This window comes from Bolinopsis microptera, chromosome 1 (genome assembly GCF_026151205.1).
Source record: "Bolinopsis microptera isolate Bmic1 chromosome 1, MBARI_Bmic_1.0, whole genome shotgun sequence".
Taxonomy (NCBI): domain Eukaryota; kingdom Metazoa; phylum Ctenophora; class Tentaculata; order Lobata; family Bolinopsidae; genus Bolinopsis; species Bolinopsis microptera.
Window position 1 is genome coordinate 24,009,423 of NC_087072.1, and position 27,764 is coordinate 24,037,186.

Here is a 27,764-nt window from a genome sequence, read left to right on the forward strand (position 1 = left end):
TACTAAGTATCATGTAAAGTGAGATCACAAGCAATTAACATGTGCTTGACGCTCGGCAAATGAGGCTCCACGACCATTATATGGATCAGTACTGCCAGAAATATTCCCGTCACAGAACGTTACTAAAACTTTACCGTAGTAATCTAACAGTTACACGGATAGTGTATGGTAACAATAGCTCTAGAGCCTTATGTAATCACTATAATATAGCGGTATATGAACTGTAACATTAAGCGTCCGATGTGATCACAGGTATTATAATATAAACTAGTAATAGCTGGTATATAGTGGTAGGAAACGTCAGATGTGACCACAGTAAATTGGTCTGAAGGAAGCTCCATCACTACAGTAACAAGAATAACAATAACGTTAACTGTTATCAGCCACTAGCTGTTATACGGGAGGTTAGGTAGCATATTTAACTGGTTTGTACTAGAAGCTTCTGAACTGTCACAAGTAATTTATATGCTGGCAGGTGTAAATCAATTTTGATTTACAGCCTTTGTAAATATCAAAAAACAACGCTTATATTCATTTTAATGTGATTTTCATAGTCATATCTCAAGACATTTTATTATAAGTTACAAATATAAAATTAATTCCTTATAACGAAACAGTCCAGTGAACGTGGGTAAAAGTTAAAACATAATGCAGCAACGAATGATAAGAAAACCCGTAACTTACAGCGATCTAAGCAACTTATCTCTGAAAGACAAAGGAAAATGAACTAACACACGAAAGGTTGATGTAGAGATCGATGAGCTGTTTAAGTGATGAGGTCATGGTGAGTGACTTGGTTGGGATAGCGCTGGTCGCTAACTGTTAGAAAGTTAGAAGGATATTTCAGTGGAATACAAGTTGCTCTTATTAAAGACGTTATCTAGCAAGCGGGTTATAAACTATAATGTGATCGGTCAATATTTTAAAATAAGATCAGCAAATCATTGCGAGTCCGTCGTAAACCAAAAGTTAGACAGTTTTGCATTTTATTTCTTAGTCTTGTGACGTCAATAAAAATAAAACAGCCTCCGTGAATATCATAATCTAAGCCTCTGCAAATTCAATTTCACCATGATCATCATTATAATTACAGCTCATATTTAAAGTAAAAATATTAAATTTGAGTGTTTTGCAAGTCTTATTTTAGGACGGTCCAGTCGAGATTTGACTGTCGGTTACATACAAAAACAAATATTAAGGTTGCCCGTAACTGATGATCAAGCAGCTCAAGCAGCTCAGAGAGACAAAAGGAACAGCTCAGAAAAATGAACTAACAAACGAAAAATGAGTGTCAAACGATCGATCAGTTTTATCAATTATCTCATGGGACATATGTCACATGGTTACAATGAGCCCGGTATGTAACAGGAAGTGCACTCTGAGCCAAGCGTACGAGAGCAAACAAGAACCTGTGAGAAAACTGTTAAGTAAATAGACACTAACAATAGCCCATATTACGTAGGAGCAGCACAGCGTCTCACACATACACACAAACGTACACCGACAATCGAATAGAATTCACACGCCGTCTCGTTTCTGAATATAAGATAAACAAACTGAAGTATGTGATGGGGAGGAGAGCGAGGAATGTGCATGACGTCACACTCCAGCTTAGTTTGTCTGATACTTGTTAATTTGTACTATCCTGCCTTCAATCGGCGGTAAAGTAGGGCTCTGGAAGGTACTAAGGTAGTAGGGCGCTAATGACAGGAAGTCGCTGGACTCTAAGCCATAAGGACAGAGTGGTGGTATAAGGGCCTAGGGACCCTGGAGAGGAAGTGAAACACTAGGGACATTGAGACACGAGATCATCTGGTTGGAGTAATAGGACCAGTGGCCACACGTACACTACACAATATACAGCAGGCTTAGCGGAGGTAACAAAATAATAGATGAGACTAAAGTCTAAACAGAAAGAAATTCAATCACAAGTTTGTGAAAATATGCACCTTATTAGTCGGTACGTGACGTCACGGAAATACCGCGTGTGATCGTGATTCAAGGCCTGGAGTGGGTAAGCACTAAGCAGAGCAGGTTAACAATAACATATGTATAGGGAACATCATGTAATTACATCATACAATTCATACATTACTGAATACATACCAGATCAATGACTGAACTTATGTACACACACCACAGTTATTGGGGCGAGTACAAATGTATATCATGTTATCGGACTGTTCGGGTGCAGTTTAGAGAGATCTGTGGTTATAAAATTACCTTTTTCTAATTAGGGCCTGTGTACCACAGCTGGGTGCTCTTACTTTTGGTATTTTGTAACATCTTAATCATTATAACTAATATCTTCTATCATATGTACAATATAAATAACGGACGTCGGAAATTTCAACTCTAGACACTAAAATAACTAATAAAGCCGTTCTAAATCATCACTTGATACATCTTTTAAAGGGCAAGACTCTTGCCCTTTAAAAGAGTCAAGAGCCAACCTTAGAGAGAATATCTTCGATCAGATTTGCAAGGGTTTTGCTTGACCGTCCTTTTTCCAGTTTCCGCTATCATTAGCGATTCATTATGCGCTTTTTCCATGGAATTTATTTTCGTTGACTCTGATATCATTTCGTTGACTCTGATATCATTGTGGTAATTCAATTTCTCGAAGCTGCAAGATTTCGCAGTTTTTATAAATTCCTGGGTACGCAGATAATTATATCTATATTATACAATTAAAATAGAATTAAAGTCTAGACTTTTTTAAGTACTAAGCGCTTTAGGGCTGTTCCAATTTATAAATCAGTTTTATATTGGAGAAACTATTTAAATTCAGTCTCGCCCAGGGTATCCGTATAGGTTATAAGATTTCAGTGATGTTTTTCCGTTTATTAATGCAATCTCGGAAGGCAGGCCTCCCCTCAGCCGGATATCCGGTCGGTTCATAATATGGTAATTGATAAAATACAGTTGTGGAACACAAGAAGAAAATTGAGAATAATTTTGTGCACACGTACGAGGGTAGGGACCCAGATGTCGTTTCTAACCCGAATAAACTCTAAAGAGGATTCTCATCAGTAGCCACTAGCCGCACCTAGCTCCTTACTCGGTTTCTGAACTGGAATTCATAAGCTTCGCGCTTCCAGACGGCCAGACCGAGTATTATCATTCCATCCTTCTAGTATAGAGTTCATCAAAAGTAGCACCCACCTTGAAGATCTTTGACACCCAGACACCCCATTGGCGAAAAAACTTTGGATATAATCCTACATGCTCCCGAAGGAATCGCTGGTTTATGGTCTTTCTCATATATTAACTGTACACTGATAATTACCTTATCGGACTTTATTTGGACGGATATTAATTGAACGCCCTAACGTTCATCTTAATGTCCGTTCAAATAAAGTCCGTTCATTTAAGCCGTCATATAAGATTAAAATTCATGAGATGAAATATCAAAATGTACGTGATCATCCATCGCAAAGTCGTCCATAATCACAGTCGTCCAATGTCATTCATGGTATGCGTATACAATATACATACCGCTAAAGTGCTAAAAACTTAACTACACGATCATTGCAAGGATTACCAAAGAACTCTAAATACAATTTCCAAACAAAATAAATAACTTATTGTAATCACTAATTAGATAGACAGCGGGCACGTGTGGGTTTAAACTTGGAGAATGTATAACCCCAGCAAGAAAACAAGCTTCAAATTCCAGCGCAAATAAAGCTGCATTAAGATGTGGCATGATCGAAGTCTTAGTATGAATAATTCAATAGGTATGAGACGAGGAGGTGGTGCGTGGGAAGTGAGGTTTAATTCATCAGGATATTAAAGACCCAATAAATTCTTTGACAGACAGGACTCAAGTAAAGACTCAAGTCTGACAGTCGTTATTAAACACCGACAAAGAAGGTAGGATCTGAGAGCTGATCCTCTGAGAGAGACAGCTGACATCATTGGCTTTCATTATTATATCATAGTATATCTATGTCCTGTTTGTGTAATAGGCATATCTAGACTATAACTAGGCGGAGCGATAAGTACTGTTGTTCTTTAACAGGTTTACATTCACATAACACATGCTTAGTCCTTTTATTTGGTAAGATGCATCAAACAATAACGGAAAACAAGTTAAATTGAGCCAAACTCATGGCTAAACATTGATTAATAAAACAAGGAGAAATTGAGAAAGAAGGAGGATCATTATTATATCCGTCACAGAGTAAACGAGGTACCACTCATAATTGTAACGAGGCTAAACAAGGTGGTACCTCGAGTACACAGCATATCATTCGCCACACTGTATAAAGGTTAGGAACAACAAAAAGTTTAGCTGCTATAAAACTACTTTAGTAACGCAGCACAGGATAACTTGGTGTCATTCTGAGAATTAAAAAGGTGGGTAAAACGTGAGCTGCAGTTACCAAATTAAACTAATCTAAAAGTTCTGCTTTTTCGATGATCGTTCAGTTTTAGATAAATAAAAAAAAATAAAAGGGTGATACATGTATAATATTAATATTTGTTTGAACATCGTCGATGTGTTAGCTGAAGCAATTCGGAGCGCAGTATGTTTATAATTATACGTTAACAGGTTATAAACCTACAATAGGTTTAAAGTTTTACAAAACTTTAATCGTATATTACCACTGTTTATCCTCCTGCTTTCTGGGAAATTGGCTCCTTAACTTACATTAATTAAATCTGCATCCATCTAAATAAGGTCCGATAGGTTAGGTTTGCGCATTGTGCACGTCTAAACTAAGTTACAAAATTCAACTAATTCCTAAACAGATATCACTTCTGTTAATGAAAAGGAGGCAAATTTAGACACCTCAAGAATCACAGTGCTGGCAAACGTGACCCGCGTCGACTAAGAAAACCGAAAACGTTGGTGCTTATCGCCGATAACAGGTGGAAATTGTGGGCACGGGTATCCGGCATGGTTTGTTAAAGTCTATGCTCTAAACTTATAACGAATAACGAGTAAAACGTTTCCGGAGAACAGCTTATAGTTATATAGTGCGTGCCTAATAGCGGACCAGCCCTACAGGTACGTCATGGGTCATTGGTAGGTAGTAGCACTATATTAACAGTGTAGATCCTATACATTATAGCACACCATGTGCTAAGTACTCGTAGGTGTAAGATTTGTTCAGTAATACTATATAGTATAGGGTTTGTTATATATTGATATATGATTTTATATTGTTAACTAATCATACTAATAGCCTTTAGGTTTTAGGAAGTGATCGTTTCAATTGTTCATTACTGATAAGAACCCCGGAACACAACAATGGCGACAGTGATGAGATATCAGTTTAATGAACCACTCTCCACGACAAATGTCACAGATGTAAGAAGTTGGTTTGAACAATTTGAGGTTTTTCTAGAGGTCGGGGAACTGGTGGAAGACCCGACAATCCCAGAAATCCCGGAGGAGAACGACAGAGCTCAGGACGAAACTGATAGACTTACTAGAGAAAGGGAAGTCCGGATAGAGGAATTGAAAGAGCTCCAAAGAACCAAGCTACTCATCGTCAACATGGACTCAAGTATGTTTAAAAAAGCCACAAACTTGTGTAAACCAGCGAAGCTAGTGGAAGAGAGATACAGTAAGTTGAAGCAGAGACTATGCGAACATTTCGCACCCAGGCCAACCAAATTCGCTTCAAGATATCACTTCACACAGATCAGACAAAAGGAGAATGAAAAGAGCACTAGCTATATGGAGAGACTGCTAGTATGTGCAACTGATTGCGAGTTTCAGGATCTAGATTCCAGATTGTTAGACCAGTTTGTAGCAGGACTAAGAGAAGAGAGAGAGAAAGCCAAACTGCTAAAGAAGACCAATCTAACCCTAGAAATCGCAAGAGAGCACATGTTGTCACTGGAGAAGACCAAATTGGAGGCTCAAGAAATGAACGCATCAAGCAGTGGAACAGTAAACAGTGTCAAGTATAGGAAGAAAGAGAGATCCCACAGGACTGACAAGAAAACAGTGGTCACATGTAAGAAATGTACACTGAAGGGACATTCAGAGAAACAGTGTTTCACGAAATGTCATGCCTGTAAGAAAGTGGGACACATCAGTAAGAACTGTCAACACGCAAAGAGAAAGAAGAAGAGAAAGAAAGACGTCAAAACTTATCATGTGGAGTCTTGTTCAGATAGTGAAAGTTCAGAAGAGAGTAATTCAGAGCTTGAGAGCGAGAGTGAGGAGTCAAGTGAGGAAATTTTATTTGTGGAGGAGGTGTTAGAGTATTCACCAGTAGATAACTCAGAGAGTGAGTTAGGTGAATTGGACACAAGTTTAGTGTGTCAGTCCTCTGTTTATCATGATGTTGATTTTGAAAATGAAATTTCTGACCTAGATTGTACCATGCTCAAGTTTTCTGAGAGCAATGTTGAAATTCATAATGATTTTTATGATGACAATGAACTAACAGTTAACTACACGAACATTTCTAAACCACTCGTTCAGGTTAAATTGAATGGAGTTAATCTACAGATGGAGTTCGACAGTGGATCCACGGTAAGTATAGTTAGTTGTGATGTTTTTTCTAAGTTAGGGTTAGGCAAGACTCTGCGTGCTGCTAACAAGACCCTGCGTGTTGCTAACAACGAGAGACTGTCTGTCAAAGGTAAAAGTCTGGTAGACGTTGAGTTCAACGGAAGACTGATACAGGGATTAGAGCTGTATCTGATAGATGACAAGTGCCCGTCGCTCATGGGGCAGTCATGGATAACAGAGTTTTTAGGACCAGACTGGCTGACAGAGATTCTTAATCTTCAAAAGGACAAAGAGACTGTTGATGCAAATGTGTGTAGTAGTGTGGATGAAGAACTTGTCACTGCAGTATCAGACAGAGACATGGAAGTATTTAAACTCAGAACGATTAGTAAACTCAAGGAAAGTCCAATCTTTCAGCAAGGTTTAGGACTTATCTCAGGAGCTGAAGCAAAGCTGATTCTCAAGGAAGGAGCACAGCCTAAATCACTTGGAGTGAGACCGTTACCCTATGCTAAGAAGAAGCAAGTCGGGGACGAGTTACAGAGAATGATCAACGAAGGGATTTTGAGCAAAGTTGAGGGAGCAAGTCCTTGGGGAACACCCGTAGTTCCAGTGTTTAAAGGAGAGAAGACAAGGATTTGTGGATCATACAATCTCACGTTGAATCCAGGGATGGCAGCTCAGCAATACCCGTTACCTTCAATAGAAGAGTGTTTTAACAAGGTAACAGGGGGTAAGAAGTTTACTAAGCTAGATGTTCGACAAGCTTACAACAACATTCCGATCAGAAAGGAAGACAGGATTTTAACAACAATCAACACCCATCTAGGACAGTTGATGTGGAACCGGTTACCGTATGGTATCGCACCCGCTGCTGCGATTTTTCAGGAGACCATTGACCAAACTCTAGCCGGGATTCAAATGTGTTGTTGTAGAGTCGACGATATTCTCATATCAGGAAAAGACGATGAAGAACACATGACCATTTTGAACGAGGTCATAACGAGATTAGAAAATCAAGGATACAGATGTAAACCGGAGAAATCCCAGTTCATGGAAGACGAAGTGACGTACCTAGGTCACACTGTGAACAAAGACGGAATAAAGCCTGTAAAATCCAAAGTGGAAGATTTACTGAAGATGAAAGTACCAAAGTCGGTGGACGAACTTGTATCATTTCTTGGAGGAGTGAACTACTACAGAAGGTACATTGCAAACATGTCTCAGATTATTGCACCCTTAGACGAACTCAGGAAGAAAGGAGTCAAATGGAAATGGGACAAGGAACAACAGAAATCTTGGGAGAAACTGAGAAACATGTTAAGTTCGGAGACAGTTCTGACTTTGTACAATCCTAATCTACCGCTAAAGCTAGATACAGACGCATCATCACATGGATTAGGCGCTGTTTTGTCGCATGTAATGCCTGACGGAACTGAAAGACCTGTTGAGTACATCTCACGCACCTTGACATCTGCAGAAAAGAACTACTCACAGATCGACAAGGAAGCTACAGCAATTGTCTGGGGAGTCAAGCGTTTTCACCTCTACCTGTACGGGAGGAAGTTTAAGCTAGTCACTGATAACCAACCGCTAGTCCACATATTCAATAAGAACAAACAGTTATCGGTCATGACAGCAGCAAGACTAACCAGATGGTCGATATTCCTTATGGATTACGATTACGAAATAGCATATCGTTCGACCAAAGCCCATGGTAATGCAGACATGCTATCAAGATTACCAGTTCCACACACTAAACAGGACGAAGAAGAAGCTAAGGAAGAGCTAGTCTTCAGTGTGGACATTGAAGATACCTGTTTAACTGCTAAGAAGATCGAGAGTTACACCAAAAAAGACCCGATTTTGTCAAAAGCGTTACACTACATCATGAATGGATGGCCGGACAAAGGCATACAATTCAGTGAAGAGATGACAGCTTACTGGAACAGAAGAAGTGAATTATCTGTGGAGCTAGGATGTATAACGTGGGGTTGCAGAGTCATTATTCCCAGCAAACTACGATCGACAGTGTTGGAGAATCTACATGTAACACACCTTGGGATAAGTGGAATGAAGACTCTGGCTCGTTCTTACGTGTACTGGCCACGGATTAACTCAGAGATTGAACAGTTAGCCAGCACATGTAAAAGTTGTGGTAAACATGGGAAGAGTTTACCAAGTCTCACTGAACATCCGTGGACCAAACCCACTATGCCTTGGCAGCGCGTACATATTGACTACGCAGGCCCATTCTTCAACAAAATGTGGTTAGTTGTCTATGATGCTTACACAAGATGGCCAGAAGTGATAAAGATGAACAAAGACACCACTTCAGCAGCTACTATCAGAGCACTACGAGAGATATTTAGTAGAAACGGACTGCCGTTCGTCATAGTAAGCGACAATGGAACCAACTTTACCTCTGACGAGTTTGAAAAGTTCTTATCATCTAACAACATCAGACACTTGAAGACAGGAACATATCACCCGAAAAGTAACGGTTGTTGTGAACGGTTTGTAGGAACTTTCAAATCTGCTATGAAAAAGATGAACGAAGATTGTAAAGATATTCACAAGAATTTAGCGAACTTCTTGATCCGGTACAGAAACACGCCACACAGTGTAACAGGTACACCACCAGCAGAGGCGATGTTTAAAAGATCGCTCAGATCCAGACTTCATCAGATCACCCCACTGGATCAGCAGAAAGTTGACAGCATGGATATCGAGAAGGAGCAAGCAGTTCTTGATTCTAGCAGAATTCGAAACAGACAGTTTGAAGAACAACAAGACGTGTATGTTCAACCTACAGCTAAAGACACATGGAAAGAAGGTGTCATTGAAAAAAGACTGGGCAATTCCAATATGTATGAAGTACAGTTTGGTGGGAGAAAAGTTGTAAAACACGCAGATCAGATCAAGAAGAGACTGAGACCAATGTTACAGCGAAAGAAACCAACTTTGTATAGTCCCCCAGGTAATCTAGAAACCAGCAATAGTCATGTCCAGTTGAATGTTTCACCATTGCACAATTCACCAGTACGTGGTCCGTTAGAGTTAGAGAATGTTTCACCAGCACGTGTTCCATCAGTGAGTGTTTCACAATCACAACCACCTACACCTATTCAAGCCACTGTAACACGACCCACTACTTCTAACGTGACTACACAGTCTACACGATTGACAACTACTAAAACTAACAACACACCCAACACGGGATCTGCACCAGTATCACTTCGCAGATCTGACAGACTGGCTAACAAACCAAGACGTTGTTGGAATTAATTAATTTATTACAGATTGTTTTTACTCATTTTATACGACAGCTTATTTTGTTTTATGTGTAAAGGCACTACGTGCAGTGTATTGTAATATCGAACGAAGATGTTTATTTTGATACCCGATAGATGAAGGACATTTTAACATTTGATTTCTAACATGAAACGGCAGTTTAAATCGGAAAGCAACTTGTCACGAGACTTTTATTTTAACTGGCATACGGCAGATTTTAACATTCGTCGAAGGAGAGAGAATGTGAAGTTGGATTTTATGTATTTTATGTAAAACGCGGACGTCGTTATATTATAGAGAATTTGTTGTTTTCAGTCACGCGCATTAAGCGCGCGCAATTATTTATTTTAATTCTGTAAAACGTGGTCCGAGCTGAGACGAATCTTAATGTTTTCGATACGCAAACGATTTGAACATTGAACAAGGAGGAATGTTATATATTGATATATGATTTTATATTGTTAACTAATCATACTAATAGCCTTTAGGTTTTAGGAAGTGATCGTTTCAATTGTTCATTACTGATAAGAACCCCGGAACACAACAGGGTTCTTCTAAGCTTTACTGGTAAATATGAAGATTGAAGTTAAATATAATCCGGCAACTTTCAAAGTATTAAAAGCTCTTATAGTTATTTAAACAATAATTCTAAAAACACATAATTTTAAAATCTCCCTTTGCTAATTCAGTGTGTATTGGTCTAAAGACGATAAATAAGGTACTGACTACTAGCACTGCAAAATGCAAATACGAAGGTGCTAATTTAACATAATATGGCTATTATAATGCTGAACACGTTTATTACATGCGATTACAATTGATCCTCTAAAGACTTGGAACGAATGTAAATAAAGAAAGGAGTCTCGGGGTTCACTGATAATAAAGGAAATTAAGAAAAGTGCATGTATTAACTTATTAAAGTTGACAGGGCTTTTCAATCCACATGGTCGATGCAAAATATCCGGCTGAAGGGTAGGCCTGCCTTCCGAGATCGCATTAATAAACGGAAAAACATCACTGAAATCTTATATAATTATCTGCACCCAGGAATTTATAAAAACTGCGAAATCTTGCAGCTTCGAGAAATTGAATTACCACAATGATATCAGAGTTCAGACTACGCAATATGTGAGTCAAGGAAAATAAATTCCATGGAAAAAGCGCTTGCTGAATCGCTAATGAGAGCGGAAACTGGTGCAAAAAGATCCGATTGATCATTTAGCATCGAGTACTTATACTACTACAAAAGCGATAACTTAATTACATTTTATAATATTATTATTATCATAATGATGTATAACTGATCTAAATCTGATATAAATCTGAGCCAAAAAGCAGTGTCGCGTGCTTGAAACTGTGCTACTAATAGTGGTGAATTACACCATTGACTTCCACTCGCACCTGATAATATGATGTCAGCCGCCTCAATATCGTCCAAATTAAAATGACTGTATAAGTACTTTATTTAGAAACAAATTTACGTGGTAAGTAGTAAATCTATTAATAGCTATATATTACGTGGTATATTTTTGTTAAGATTGAGTGGTTAATATAGTAAAAATAAATAAAACAACTATTCAAAAGTGAAGCAACCGTCTTTGAAACGACAAAACTTCTGCAGCAATTAACAGTTTGTCGGTATGCTATTTGCAAATGAAAAACATAAAACGCACGGTAGTACCACACATAATGGTGTCTCTGAAAGCTGAAACACGTAGATAACAGCTCTGTGGTACTCATGACGGATATGGAAGTCGGTAGTTACCAGTTAACCGTATAAAGGGATGCGTTTAACTGGTAAACAGACGCGTAGTTATGTTGCGAGCCACTGATTCTTGGAACACATGTAAATGGTATATATTTATAAACCACCGTTATACTCGTGCTCTCTCTCCCTCCCTCCCCCGTGTACTTGCTTCACAGTAATGAAATATTGTCACTGAATTTTCCACCAAAATTTCTGGCGAAGAGGTAATTTCAAAGTTAACTGATTAGGTTTATAATTAATACATATTTTCCAAGCTACCACGAGTAGAAAAAGTCCAAACTCCAAATTGGTTGAAACTGTCCGGTGGTAACATTTACTCTCGCTTGCTCGTCAACTGGTCGTTTACTGGTTTTCTACTATTTTGGCGAGACAGCTCTCAAATCGGGCGGTTTTACAATTACAGAGCATGTCGAGATCTTGAAAGATTGAGAGCGAAATTACACGTTCTCAAATTACGATTAACTATTTCATTTCTTGTTTGTTTATTTATATTCTAAATATAGCAAAATCACAAGATAACTGTGTAATGATACGTACTCTGTGTACTTGATATAACTAATGGCAATAATTCGATACCTAAACGAATTCAGCATTAAAAAGCAACAATATACGACGAAACCAAATAACGGAATTATCAGCTAGTACTCTAGTAGTATATAATCGGTATATAATTATAACTTGACTCCGTAATCCACATGGAATACCAGCCGCATATTCGCTACCAGCCGCCCAGAGGCGTCATGAGAGCAGGACATGGTACAGCATACTGAGCATACCGAGCATACTGAGCATACTGAGCATACTGAGCATACTGAGCATACTGAGCATACTGAGCATACTGAGCATACTGAGCATACTGAGCATACTGAGCATACTGAGCATACTGAGCATACTGAGCATACTTAGCATACTGAGCATACTGAGCATACTTAGCATACTGAGCATACTGAGCATACTGAACATACTGAGCATACTGAGCATACTGAGCATACTGAGCATACTGAGCATACCGAGCATACCGAGCATACCGAGCATACCGAGCATACCGAGCATACCGAGCATACCGAGCATACCGAGCATACTGAGCATACTGAGCATACTGAGCATACTGAGCATACTGAGCATACTGAGCATACTGAGCATACTGAGCATTCTGAACATACTGAGCATACTGAGCATACTGAGCATACTGAACATACTGAGCATACCGAGCATACTGAGCATACTGAGCATACTGAGCATACTTAGCATACTGAGCATACTGAGCATACTGAGCATTCTGAACATACTGAGCATACTGAGCATACTGAGCATACTGAACATACTGAGCATACCGAGCATACTGAGCATACTGAGCATACTGAACATACCGAGCATACTGAGCATACTGAGCATACTGAGCATACTGAGCATACTGAGCATACTGAGCATACTGAGCATACTGAGCATACTGAGCATACTGAGCATACTGAGCATACTGAGCATACTGAGCATACTGAGCATACTGAGCATACTGAGCATACTGAGCATACTGAGCATACTGAGCATACTGAGCATACTGAGCATACTGAGCATACTGAGCATACTGAGCATACTGAGCATACTGAGCATACTGAGCATACCGAGCATACCGAGCATACCGAGCATACCGAGCATACCGAGCATACCGAGCATACCGAGCATACCGAGCATACCGAGCATACCGAGCATACTGAGCATACTGAGCATACTGAGCATACTGAGCATACTGAGCATACTGAGCATACTGAGCATACTGAGCATACTGAGCATACTGAGCATACTGAGCATACTGAGCATACTGAGCATACTGAGCATTCTGAACATACTGAGCATACTGAGCATACTGAACATACTGAGCATACCGAGCATACTGAGCATACTGAGCATACTGAGCATACTGAGCATACTGAGCATACTGAGCATACTGAGCATACTGAGCATACTGAGCATACTGAGCATACTGAGCATACTGAGCATACTGAGCATACTGAGCATACTGAGCATACTGAGCATACTGAGCATACTGAGCATACTGAGCATACTGAGCATACTGAGCATACTGAGCATACTGAGCATACTGAGCATACTGAGCATTCTGAACATACTGAGCATACTGAGCATACTGAGCATACTGAACATACTGAGCATACCGAGCATACTGAGCATACTGAGCATACTGAGCATACTGAGCATACTGAGCATACTGAGCATACTGAGCATACTGAGCATACTGAGCATACTGAGCATACTGAGCATACTGAGCATACTGAGCATACTGAGCATACTGAGCATACTGAGCATTCTGAACATACTGAGCATACTGAGCATACTGAGCATACTGAACATACTGAGCATACTGAGCATACTGAGCATACTGAGCATACTGAGCATACTGAGCATACTGAGCATACTGAGCATACTGAGCATACTGAGCATACTGAGCATACTGAGCATACTGAGCATACTGAGGGGGGCGAGGACAATGCACTTATAGTAGTGGAGAATTTGGATAACATCAGTGATTCAGTGTTAAGATGTAATACTGCATTATATAGTATATCTGCATAACTGTATTACTGTATCATAAGCTGCTCACCTTAACACTACAGGTTGCCTGACAACTGACAATCCGAACACTATTGAATTAGAGTAGCACTACAGTGATAGTGAAACCACTCACATGCTGCAACCCAGGTTTCTTAATCGCCATAACAATAACGACAGTCTCAATAAGTTGTCGTGTGATTGTTATTGACTCGTGTTGGAAAGACAATTACTCAGTCTTATTATCAGCCATCAGGTCTAGAAGTATAGTATCAGAATTATATTATATACCTTATCGGACCTTTATATTTGGACGGACATTAATTGAACGCTGGAGGCCCTAACGATCATTTTAATGTCCGTTCAAATAAACTCCGTTCATTTAAGGTCCGTCCAAGTTAAAGTCCGTTGAATTTTTTTCAAAACTTTTTCCACTTCGAACTTTTTGTCCAGAATATGACAACTATGAGAACTTTATTGTGCCGTAAGTTAACGATGGAAAGGTTCTCCTTGGTCTGCCGGAGGCACAGAAAACTTTACTAGTATATAATGTTTTCAAGAGTCACTCTGCGGAAAAAGTCAACAAAATTATGGCACTCAACAACATAGTTCATGAGCTAGTCCCCGCCAACATGACAAACTTGTTCCAGCCTCTAGATATTACGGTAAATCGTGTTGCCAAGGACATTTTTCGACGTTGTTATAGTTCATATTACTCAGGGGAGGTAATGAAACAGTGCTAGGAAAGCTCCACGTGATGTTAAGGTTTACCTAAAGTTGTCTAAGTTAAAACCACTTCACGCCAAATGGCTTGTAAAGTTAACACTGAAATGCAGGACCATAATTATGTCCATTCATTTAATGTCCGTCCAAATACGGTCCGATAAGGTGGTCATTCAGGACCGGCTAGAGAACGGGTTTATTAAAAAAAAGTCAGTGTCACGTGACAGTCGAGTTTAGAGTGATTAATCATCATCCCATAAAAGTAAAACACCCTGCTGTACAGCTGCCCTAATGGAAATTCTTTGCTGAACTGGAGAATGAATAAAGGAATAAGGCAGCAGCGATGCAATTGGATAAAAGTTAAAAATGTCATACATAATTATAATAATTAAACTTTGAAGTTCGAGCGAAAATAGCAAGTTTTAAAAAGTGACGTTCAGCAAAATTTGATGAACTAAGAAAATTGAAAATTGAAAATAAGACATACGTAAATCAGGAAATGAGCTGGCGTTGGGATCGAATGATAAATTAGCTTAGCCGACTGAATGATTCAATGAAACAAGAAATATTTTATAAAGACTGTATAATTAGTGTGGAACAGCCCTTATACATTCTGCAAATTATGGAGGATTTCTGAAAGTTATGGAGGATTTAACTGGAAATGATATTACTTTATCTCACTTTTGCACCCCGACACTAGTGGACTGACAATGATTATAAGAGTAAAATAATAGATTTTTCTTGGAGAAGTTATCTTTTGACTCTTAAAGTTGCGAACAAAATGAAGAAGCAGACTTTAGGCTAGAAACTTTATTGAATTGAAATAATCATTCCACGTAACTACGTCTTCTTCAGTTTTCAAATTATTTGTTATATAGTAGTGTTGAAAGTATTAAAACATTAAAAATAATAGACTTTCTAATTGTCTAATTGTGGTACGAGAGAGCATATGATTATAAACAAATTAATACTATCAAAATTCTTGTTTCTAGGGCGGCGCTCGGCCTATCAATTGTCATTCCAATATAATATATTCAATCTGTTTATGAACAGAGAAGCCTCGAGGTCCCCAGCGTAAATACTTGGGGAGATATAATTAAATTTCTCAGCTGAAGCTGTACGAAGCTCTTGTCACTTCAGTGTTGTTGTATAACTGTAGCAGCTGGGCTGCTCCTGAAACCGTAATGGCATCTGTCGACGTTCTTCAAAGGAAGCATCTGAGACAGATAATCAACACCTATTGGCCTACGGTTATCAGTAACGAGAATTTATATAAGAGATGTAATGTCAGACCCCTTACTGAAAGGATCAAGAAAGCAAGATGGAAGATGCTTGGGCACGTTCTCAGAAGCGGTGATGACACTCCCGCCTTCTTATCTTTCAGATTTGCATGTTTAGGATGTTTTGACTACAAAGGAAGGAGGGGCAGACCTCGTTCAAATTTATTTGATTTATTATTAAAAGACATTATGACAAAACAAATTATTGTGATTGTAAATAAAAGATTTAGTTTAAGTAATTTCAACGATTTAGTGTACAAAGCTCATGATAGACGTCTTTGGAGAAGTTATGGGTGAGTCGAGACTACTCGGCCACTCGATTTTATGATTTAATTTCTATTATCTTGTGTTTGCTGTAAATAGTTGATTAATAATAATAATAATCGTGATGTGGTAGTACTAGTTAGTACCCTGATAATGAGTAATGACTTGTAAGTTATTTTTATACTTATAGTTATACGGATATGATACCCATGTCTATACTAGTTCTACGCGTTTCCAAGAAAGCTTGATTACTTGATTCAATTTTTATTCAATTTTTTGTAAAATAATTCTTCCTGTCCTAACCCTACTAGATACCTCGCAATGTTCACATGTAATAGCAGATAATTCAGGGGTGTAGGAATGATTTTCTGTGAGCCACAGTCAGAATTTCAAAGGTTTTATAAATTTCAATACTATAGTAGTAGTACCGTACAGTTAAAGTTTGTCGAAGGCAAACATTTTTGAGGATTTTACTCGTGCAAAACGCCTGGAAGCAATTTGGCAATTGAGACATTTTTGAACTATGCTTACACTGTACACCATTAAAATATTCTCTAAAAAAATATAACTCTACTACTACTAGTATATGATGTTTTCAAGAGTCACTTGGCGGAAAAAGTCAACGAAATTATGGCACTCAACAACATAGTTCATAAGCTAGTCCCGCCAACATGACAACATGTTCGAGCCTCTAGATATTACGGTAAATCGTGTTGCCAAGGACATTGTCCGACGTTGTTATATTACTCAGGGGAGGTAATGAAACAGTGCTAGGAAAGCTCCACTTGATGTTAAGGTTAACCTAAAGTTGTCTAAGATAAAACCATTTCACGCCGAATGGCTTGTAAAAGTTAACACTGAAATGCAGGACCGGGGTAGTTTGATAAAAAAGGTTTCCATAAAGCTAGAAATCACTGATGCTTTAAGCATGGACTATTTCATGCACGAAAACTCATTTGATGAAGATGATATGTGATATTAGACACTGATTATGTACACATATTTTAACATTTTTACTGCTGAACGACTGCTTTTCTTATTTACTGTATAAAAATGGATTTGAAAATCATTTGCTGAAATAAAAAAATCTGTTTTTTGATGGTTTTGAATGCCATCTAGCGTTCATATTAATGTCCGTTCATAATTATGTCCGTTCATTTAATGTCCGTCCAAATAAGGTCCGATAAGGTAACAATATATATAACAGTACGTTATAATGCTAAATAAAATAGCGCAAGTACTGAGTCTGTAACCATAGCAGCTGTACTAGTTCTCGGTTGAGATGATTATTTTGGTACACCTAAGATAATTATGGGTGTTACCTGAACATTGCAATTGCATCATTCGAGTGATTAGCAGACTCAGACTGAGTTTAAGAACTTTATTTTCATTTAACTGTTTTAAAAAGGAACCTAGAAACTATAGAGCTAGTGCCTATAGTAGGTATGAGTAGTGTCAGTATCAACAGTAGTATGTAGAGTGGTTATACTATAAGAGTGGGATATCAGTTCTCAGACTAGACATAACATGTGATTTATATCTCTGTTATCGTTAAGAAGCTGCAATATCTTCAAGAATTTCATGAAAATATTGCAACTACTTAAAATAGTTTCATGGTTTCTGGTTTTAATTTTATGATGGAACTATTGAAATATTAGAGGAAAAATAAAAAGCACGAGATTTGGGTTTAGCAAATTAATAACAATAAGACTAAAGTGAAATAATCGCAACCCTTCTGAATAGGACGCGCGACGAATGCAAGAAATGGTTGACTGAAGAAAGAAATGGTCGACTGAAAGAGATCCTTGATCTTAAATTCGAGGCATTCCGTTATACTTATATAAAACAAAGTTAATGATCCGATCTAGCTTATTGAATTTTCATTTTGCAGACAAAGTATGTAACACCTTTAATAGACTTTCACTTCCCCATAAAATTAGAAGACGCTTGAAAACAAACACTTCACATAATTGAGCGAGCACGCTAAACTGTGTTATCATGACTTCAGACTTACAAGCAATTACATCAAGCACTTCAAGAACAGACCTAAGCAATAGGTCGACACGGGGCAAAGCACAACAAATTAGTAATAATAGATATAAATCTCGACTTTCAAGATCCTGCCATACTACAATCCCAAAAGGAAAACAACCAACGACCGTTTAAATGACATCACGAGGGTAAAATTTTGGTCCATTTAATTTCCTCGAGCAACAAGTCATCATTTCTTCTGTGGGAAGAGAAAATTATCGTGGGCATTTTGATTTAGGACAATTTAAAAAACTTTCCTTCCCGAACCATTGGTTAGGGATCGTTGAAAGTAATCATTAGTTTTCACAACAAACCAGTCATCTTATCTATATAGGAATTGGAAGTGCGTCATTGAAAGAATGTTCCCGAATTATTGATTTGTATGGGCAATGGGCATGGCCACAATAGTTTCTGTTTACCCCTTTCCTCTTTAACTTGATATAATTGCGTGGTATTCAATTAATTCTGCAAATACCATTTATAGTAATATGTAGAATTGATTAACGATGTCAACCCTTCCAAATCGTTGCTCTGCGAATTAAAAAAGTCAAAGCAACGATCTTGTCGATTCGAAATAAAAATGATAGTTGCGCACGGCGCGTCGAAGCGGCGAAGTTCTCTAAGTCTAATTATATGCAGCTGTTGCAGCACTACATGCTACAGAGTTGACAAAACTTTAGCTACAAATACGTAAATGGTAAAATACCAATAAAATGTTCATTAGGAAATGCCAACATTATCACGAAGTTCCTGTTTACAAACACGTCAGGTAAAGATCAAAGAATGGAGATTGATGGGATCAAAATTCAAAATGTATGTGCGACGTGGAGCACCTGCCTTTAGCCAGAGCCTAACACCTGACGTGACAGGCATCAAGCTCGATATGAGAAAGATAGTTGTGTAACTGTAAAAGAACAGTATGGCAGACGCCTCAACACTATAAAAGAATTATATGACTTTTTTATTCTAGAAGGAATCTTAATTAATCCGCAAGTTAACAATTAATTAAGCCTTAAACGAAATCTAACTAACGCACCAACAGTACTCTTTAAGTTTAATTACTTATAAGTAAATATTAAAACTTAAAGACATAATTTCAATTTGTAGGTTCTTTATACCACGTGCCTGAGCAGTAATTTGAACGCCTTGCATTTCAGATCACACGTCGTGCAGATATAGATTCAAATTATAACAATGTCCTCTTAAAGTTGAATTAAATCTTTGACAGTGACAATGTGTTTAGTCCTTATAGGAACTTAAAGGTTTTAGTGGAATTAAACAAGAATTAAACAGGAATTAAACATGATCGAATGACCAAGGAGAACACTAACGAACTTGTCTTGGTAATGGTAATACAACAATTCAATATAATTATATTTGACCAAAACCCATAATCATGGGTAGAGTGAACCGCTGCCAGTGTCTCTCTTTTCCACACAAAAGGAAATGATATTAATTTGAGGAACCGTCCGCAAATGCAAATTGATACCGAGAATGAAATCGGTCGCTCGCTTTTCCCATTCAATAAGCTTTATTACAATTCGTAAGACGTGAATGAATGGGAAAAGCGAGCGACCGATTTCATTCTCGGTATCAATTTGCATTTGCGGACGGTTCCTCAAATTAATATCATTTCCTTTTGTGTGGAAAAGAGAGACACTGGCAGCGGTTCACTCTACCCATGATTATGGGTTTTGGTCAAATATCATCTCTTTTTGATTATAATGTCAGGATAATTTACACAGTCGAAACTTCATGAATAACTATATAAGGAGGTAATTTCAACGATTTCGAAATTTTACCTTTGAAAACATTTCCTTGTGTTTAGGTAGGTATATCTGTCGATAAAAGACTGAATATGGCACTTTTTACTCATTCAAGTTGGCATTTAATTCATATATAATTCCATTTAAATATCGTGGGAAAGCAGAATATATTCGAAATCACGAATGAGCTAAATTCTCACCTTTCGCACGTGCAAACTTTGAGCGGACGTTGCGTGCGCATACAATATTGAATCACCGTAAATTTTTGCATAGTGGTATTCAATATATAGTTTGACAAGCACGCAAAGTTTCAGAAGATTTTAAAAAGAACTTGAATCACAACGGGACTCCAAAGTTGATAAAAATCGTGAAAATAACAATTTTCAGTGATATAAGCTATTTTAAATCAATTTGGGCGTGTCCTCACGTGTGCAAATTTTCGATTTTCAACTTTAAAACTAGCCTATAACACAATTTAGACCTTTAAGAAGCAAAACTGAGCTCCACAACCCAAGGGATGGTCCAAAACCAGAGAATACTAATTCACAACTTTTGTGTTTTTATAAAATTATTCTTCAAAAAAGCACTAACTTCAATAGCGAATATCTTTATGAAGGAGTAAGGTAGGAAACTTTTCCGGTAGATTTTCAGAATGCTTAAACAATTATCTATGGTAAAAATGTCCTCAGATTTTGAATTAAATTACTTTTTAATGGTGTAAAATCGATTTGAAAAGTTGTTATTTTGTCAAAAATCGAGTTTTAAAAACACTTAAATTGATGACGTCATCAAGTGATGATGATGACGATAAATTATTTTTCGATATAATGTAAACTAAAGTATAAACAATTATCTTTAAAACCTGTGGTTCGAAATGACTGTATCTTTTATACTTTTGAATCGACGGACACTTAAATGTAGGCTACAATTGACTGCCAAAGCGTCTATACATACATACTGATACATGTATCAGTATGTATGTATAGACGCTTTGTATGTATACATAAATATATATATCCTTCACGACAATCTGTTGTAAAACAGGGGTTCCAGAAAACTGATCACCTCCCGATACTCCTGAAACACGAAACTTTTTTTACAGTCGATTTGGACAGGGTCTAGACGCCCTGCAAAGTTTCAGATCTCTAACTCAATTTTAACATGGTTTTTAAGGCACCTGAATATGGCGATTTTGGGTTTTTTACCTAATTTCGTATAACATGCTGGCGCGTATTTTGCACAAATTTCTTAAAAACCTCCACATAACTATTTCTTATTCCTGTCATCTTTAACATTGAATTAGAATGTTTTTTACTTAAATATACCTGCTGAACTACTTTCGATGAGTCTTAATGCCTGGAAAACAATAAAGGGGATATAATAGTATAGGGGGTAAATAGTGTTGTGAATATAAGGGCAACGGTAATGCTTGCCAGCATTGTGATACGATCAGAACTCTATAACAAAAATTGCGCCGGTTAGCGGACACTAGATTTCCATCAACCGTACTTGTAGGCATTGCCTTTTAAAATTTTAAATTACAATTTTAAACGATTGTTTCAATTTCATGTTGTTGGTCAAAATATCAAATAATGCTTCTTCATTCACCATTCTTGGGGCGCTACGAAGCACAAAATGAAGGGGTGGCCAGGCCCAAAAAGTCATCATGGAATAAAAGCTTTTATGTTTTAGGAAATAGCCAACATTTTTGGACCTTTACTGATAGTTGAAATTCGACATATGACGTCATCTAGCGTCATCTAGCGTCATCTAGCGTGAAATATCGCCAGATGATGATAGATGACGCTAGATGACGCTAGATGACGCTAGATGACGCTAGATGACGCTAGATGACGCCAATTAGCGACATTGTCGCTAAGTGCACGGCACCTTTCGAATGTCGCTATCTAGCGCTAGATAGCGCTATCTAGCGCTAACAAGCGTTATCTAGCGGAGAATGTCGGTTTGTGACAGTTTACGCTAGATAGCGGTATCTAGCGCTATCTAACGCTATATGTCGCAACGACATCTGACGCAGCGCTATCTAGCGCTATCTAGCGCTATCTGGCGCTATCTAGCGGAGAATGACGGTTTGTGACAGTTTACGCTAGATAGCGCTATCATCTAGCGCTAGATATCGCGGCGACAGCTAGCGCTAGATAGCGCTATCTAGCGTAAACTGTCACAAACCGACATTCTCCGCTAGATAACGCTTGTTAGCGCTAGATAGCGCTATCTAGCGCTATCTAGCGGAGAATATCGGTTTGTGACAGTTAACGCTAGATAGCGCTAGATAGCGCTATCTAGCGCTAGATATCGCGGCGACAGCTATATATAGCTATGGCTATAGTTGTTAAACGTTAAATATCTAACGTTGGTTATAAGTTTTATTTTTAACGTTGCAAAACGTTTATTATTTGACGTCAGATCAAGGTTACCTTATTAATATTAACTATAAGCAGAGTTTAAAATTCAACTACATTTTAAAGTTGTATGTAGGTTACATATAAAACGTTGTTAAACGTTAAATATCTAACGTTGGTTATAGGTTTTATTTTTAACGTTGCAAAACGTTTATTATTTGACGTCAGATCAAGGTTACCTTATTAACTATAAGCAGGGTTTAAAATTCAACTACATTTTAAAGTTGTATGTAGGTTACATATAAAACGTTGTTAAACGTTAAATATCTAACGTTGGTTATAGGTTTTATTTTTAACGTTGCAAAACGTTTATTATTTTACGTTAGATCAAGGTTACCTTATCAACTATAAGCAACGTTCAAAACTCAACTAAATTTTAACGTTGTATGTAGGTTATACATAAAAACTTTGCCGGCTGGTATAGGCTTAGACTAATATTTTGAGAAAAAGCGGCGCGTACTGATAGTAAATTACGAGTATCACCCGTTAACGAGTGAGATTCGTCCAGTATAACCTGTTTATGCTCTAACCATAGCCCTCTCGCTAGTAGTACGCTTACTGCTTAGACACATGGCTATGTGAAAGAAGATGATGTAAAGATCTAAATGTTAAATTAGCATTTGCAAATTAATAGTATTGAAATCTCGCACAGCAAGTTATTAAAAGAATGTAATGAGAGTCGAGCCGAATTTATTGTTCAGTAATCACATATATCGTACCCACGAGTTTTCAGTTTACGAACTACGCGCAAGTGTGAAGTGCAAGCGCGAAAGCTTTAGTGCAATTTAGCTACGAAAATACCAAAACCCTTAAAATGCGATGCATTCAGTATTTAGAATTAATATATTATAAATTTTTAAGTTATGTCAATCCTCTTACCTGGGGACCCAGGTTTTATGTACATGTTCATAAACATTAAGATTTGGCGAATAAAGATTTGGCGGAATGACAGGCTGAGCGCGGCCCAGTAACAATCCTCGGGATCGGAATTATTTTGGATAAATACTTTACAGCTTTGAGCTTCGAGTAATCTATTTGACGATGTTTGTTGTAGCGCGATGCACTACTGGGCCGCGTCGCGCAGCCAATAATATAATGCTTCTTGCAACCACTAGTGCTTTACTTGTATCACGTTGCGACCCCCACGGTCGTTTCACTATCGTCCTGACGATACAGGGGGAGCCGCGCACTTCGTGCGCGGCGGGTCATACAACGTATGACAATGCTTTACTAAACATACTTGGTCAGTACGTTACTGTATGTACGAACTTTTAAAAGGTGTCGAACTGTACAAATTTTAAAAAGCTGTCGAGGAATTTTTACCGAATTTTTTAAAAAATTTTTGTTTTTTAATCAGTAATCACTTCAGTCCGAAAAATTTGTTATTTTTGTCCGGGAGGTTACATTTCAGATTTAAAATATTAACATGCATCCGGCCATTTAATCCGCACGTCATCGTTTCCCGCCATTTTAACACAAATTTTTGCAATTAGCTTTTTATTTGTAGGTTTACAACCTACCAGGACGCGCGCCGAGTTGGACAGATATTTTACGAGTATCACCCGTTAACTTTTTATTATATATTTCGAAAATTTATGAGGCGAATTTTTCCCAAACTAATCCCGAACTGAAAAAACGTGCCGAACTGTACGAATTTTTTACGACTTTTGTACGAACTGACCAACTATGTTACTAAATTGGCGATATGCACCATGTCGCGCCGCGCATCCAAAAATGCTTCTCGGTATCCAATAATGCTTTTCCGTTCCGGCGAAATGCACCACTGAGCTGTGAAAGATTGGCATCATGAATCAACGATGTTAGTAACTTGTATAAATTTCGTCGAAATAGTACGTGCCGCTTTCTTCCGATCCCGACACACACACACACACACACACACACACACACACACACACACACACACACACACACACACACACACACACACACACACACACACACACACACACACACACACACACACACACACACACACACACACACACACACACACACACACACACACGTACACACACACACACACACTCACACACACACACACACACACACACACACACACACACACACACACGCACACACACACACACACACACACACACACACACACACACACACACACACACACACACACACAGAGTTAGGATTACTGTTACTGTGATAGGATATGATATCTTGTGCTATATGTAGCGACGACATCTGACGCAGCGACATATAGCGCTAGATAGCGACATCTAGCGCTAAATAGCCTGGACTGTCACGACCCAAAATTCTTCGCTATTTAGCGCTATCTAACGCTATTTAGCGCTATCTAACGCTATCTAGCGCTATATGTCGCAACGACATCTGACGCTATATAGCGCTATCTGGCGCTATATAGCGCTAGATAGCGTGAACTGTCGTAAACTGACTTATCCTTAACGGGTGATACTCGTTAAATATCTGTTCCATATATTGTCCAACTCGGCGCGCGTCCTGGTAGGTTGTAAACCTACAAACTTATCCCGCTATCCAGCGCTTGATGTCGCCTGCGTCAGATGTCGTCGCGACAGATGTCGTCAGATGACGTCAGATATCGCTAGATGGCGTCAGATAGCGTCAGATGTCGCGGCAACATATGACGCTAGATGACGCTAGATGTCGTCCCTAGAATTTTTATGAAAATAGCGCTATCTGTCGCCTGGCGTCAGTGCTGCGTGCTTAGCGTCATCTAGCGTCATCTAGCGTCATATAGCGTCATATAGCGTCATATAGCGTCATATAGCGCTAGATAGCGCTAGATAGCGCTAGATAGCGCTAGATAGCGCTAGATAGCGCTAGATAGCGACATTCGAAAGGTGCCGTGCACTTAGCGACAATGTCGCTAATTGGCGTCATCTAGCGTCATCTAGCGTCATATAGCGTCATATAGCGTCATATAGCGTCATATAGCGCTAGATAGCGCTAGATAGCGCTAGATAGCGCTAGATAGCGCTAGATAGCGCTAGATAGCGACATTCGAAAGGTGCCGTGCACTTAGCGACAATGTCGCTAATTGGCGTCATCTAGCGTCATCTAGCGTCATATAGCGTCATATAGCGTCATATAGCGTCATATAGCGCTAGATAGCGCTAGATAGCGCTAGATAGCGCTAGATAGCGCTAGATAGCGCTAGATAGCGACATTCGAAAGGTGCCGTGCACTTAGCGACAATGTCGCTAATTGGCGTCATCTAGCGTCATCTAGCGTCATCTATCATCATCTGGCGATATTTCACGCTAGATGACGCTAGATGACGCTAGATGACGCTAGATGACGTCATATGTCGAATTTTAACTATCAGTAAAGGTCCACATTTTTAAGGAAGTTTGCATGATATGAAAGGATTTCTGTTTAGCCGCGGTAAATCAGGATTTTATTTTTGTACAGTCACAAAGCTGTGTTGTTTTATTATCATAAAATAGTGAGTTAGAAGAAAAAAGTATTCCACTACGGATTTATTAGACACAGCTTGATAAAGACACACTTTCAACTTTACGAAATCTTAATCACTTTAATGTTTAATTTAATTTTAATCGCGTTAAGCAGAATAGAAAAATTGTCCAACCGTATCATAGATATTGACATTTGACAAGCATTTCATTTGCCAAACGTCAGGATATAATTATATGTCTAGATATTCGTGATTGCTATGGTCGCTCCTGAATTTACAGAAATATAATATGATTGCATTGTAGGTTTATAACTTACCGACACGAGCACCGAGCTGACTCTTTGGTCTCGTTGCCAGTTAGGGGTTGTTCAAACATATTATGTTATCAGCAGAGGGGGAGGGGGTTTCCAAATGACTATCAATTACGCGCTAGTGTAACTTTGACACAATGTAAATAGCTATGTGTAAAACCGATTACGGAGGGGGGAGGGGCTCGAGCTTTTGCTAAATCGCTCGCCCAAATCATGCCTATAATGGGGAGGTTAAAAATTGTTCAAAAAGTGATTAGGGGTCGTTACTTACTTCGTTACTTCGTTGAATTCATCCGTGGAGCCGGGTCATCAGATATCTGACCACCTGGATGGCGAGTAGTCGACCAGTGAGTTTGACCAACTGCAGCTGTAGCCGGCGACCGGAGGGTTGTCCGGTATCAAAGCAAGAAAGTTCGACAAACTACACTTAAACATGTCAAAGGATGAATCAGCCTTTACTGTGTGAGGCACTTTGTTCCACAGCTTTGGTCCTTGAACTGCAAAAGACCTGTCGTACAGTGACTGGTTGCTTAAGGAACTTGACTTTGACAATGAGGGTATGACAGCTACATCCCCGTGTTTTGGGGTCACCTTGAACTTGATATCACAACAGTTTGGTACCACATTATGGAGAATCTTCCACATCATCAGGATGATATACCTCTCCCGTCTGCGCTGTAGAGACATCAATTTAAGCTGTACGAGTCTTTCCCAATAGTTGAGATGTTGAAGACCGCCAATACGACTGGTGAAAGTTCTTTGCACCCCCTCTATCAGCTGTATTTCAGTCACCTTGGTAGGGCTCCAGAGTGGGCAGCAATACTCTAGTAAGCTTCTTACTAGTGACTTGTAGAGAGTAGTCATTACGGTCTTGTCGCGAGTTTTGAACACACTGAATACCCAAGATAGCGTGCTCCTTGCTTTGGGTACCATGTTGCCGATGTGTGTCGACCAGCTAAGATCACTTGAAACCATAACTCCAAGATCTCGGACGTTTTCGACAGGATAAAGTATGTCCTGACTGGATACTTTGTAACGAAGTGTTTCGGCAAAGAAGGGTAGTTCGGGGAATGAGCTCTTACTGTTATGAAGGTGATTTAACAGCTCGAACTTCTGCTCGTGAAGCTTCATGTTATTGTTGTTGCTACGTGACCAGTCAAGAATCTTATAGATATCTTCTTGTAACAACTGACAGTCTTCAAAACAGCCAATCTGTTTGGAGACTCTAGTATCATCGGCGAAAAAACTCACCCTAGATGAGTCCACTACTTGTTCTAGATCATTGATGAACAAGATAAAGAGAAGCGGCCCCAAAACGCTTCCCTGGGGAACACCACTTAAAACCTTTGCGATAACCGAGTGAACCCCATTAAGCACCACGACTTGTTCGCGATCAAAGAGAAAGGAATTTATCCACTCTATGAGCTTGCC

General features: G+C 38.7%; 1 protein-coding gene across 1 annotated transcript; it reads left to right on the forward strand.

Annotated features, from left to right (window-relative positions):
• The first annotated feature begins 5,260 nt into the window (after nucleotides 1–5,260).
• Nucleotides 5,261–9,766, forward strand: LOC134825998 (uncharacterized protein K02A2.6-like). The gene has a single exon (XM_063838244.1). It carries the CDS (start codon nucleotides 5,261–5,263, stop codon nucleotides 9,764–9,766), a length of 4,506 nt encoding a protein of 1,501 aa, XP_063694314.1.
• Nucleotides 9,767–27,764: the final 17,998 nt, after the last annotated feature.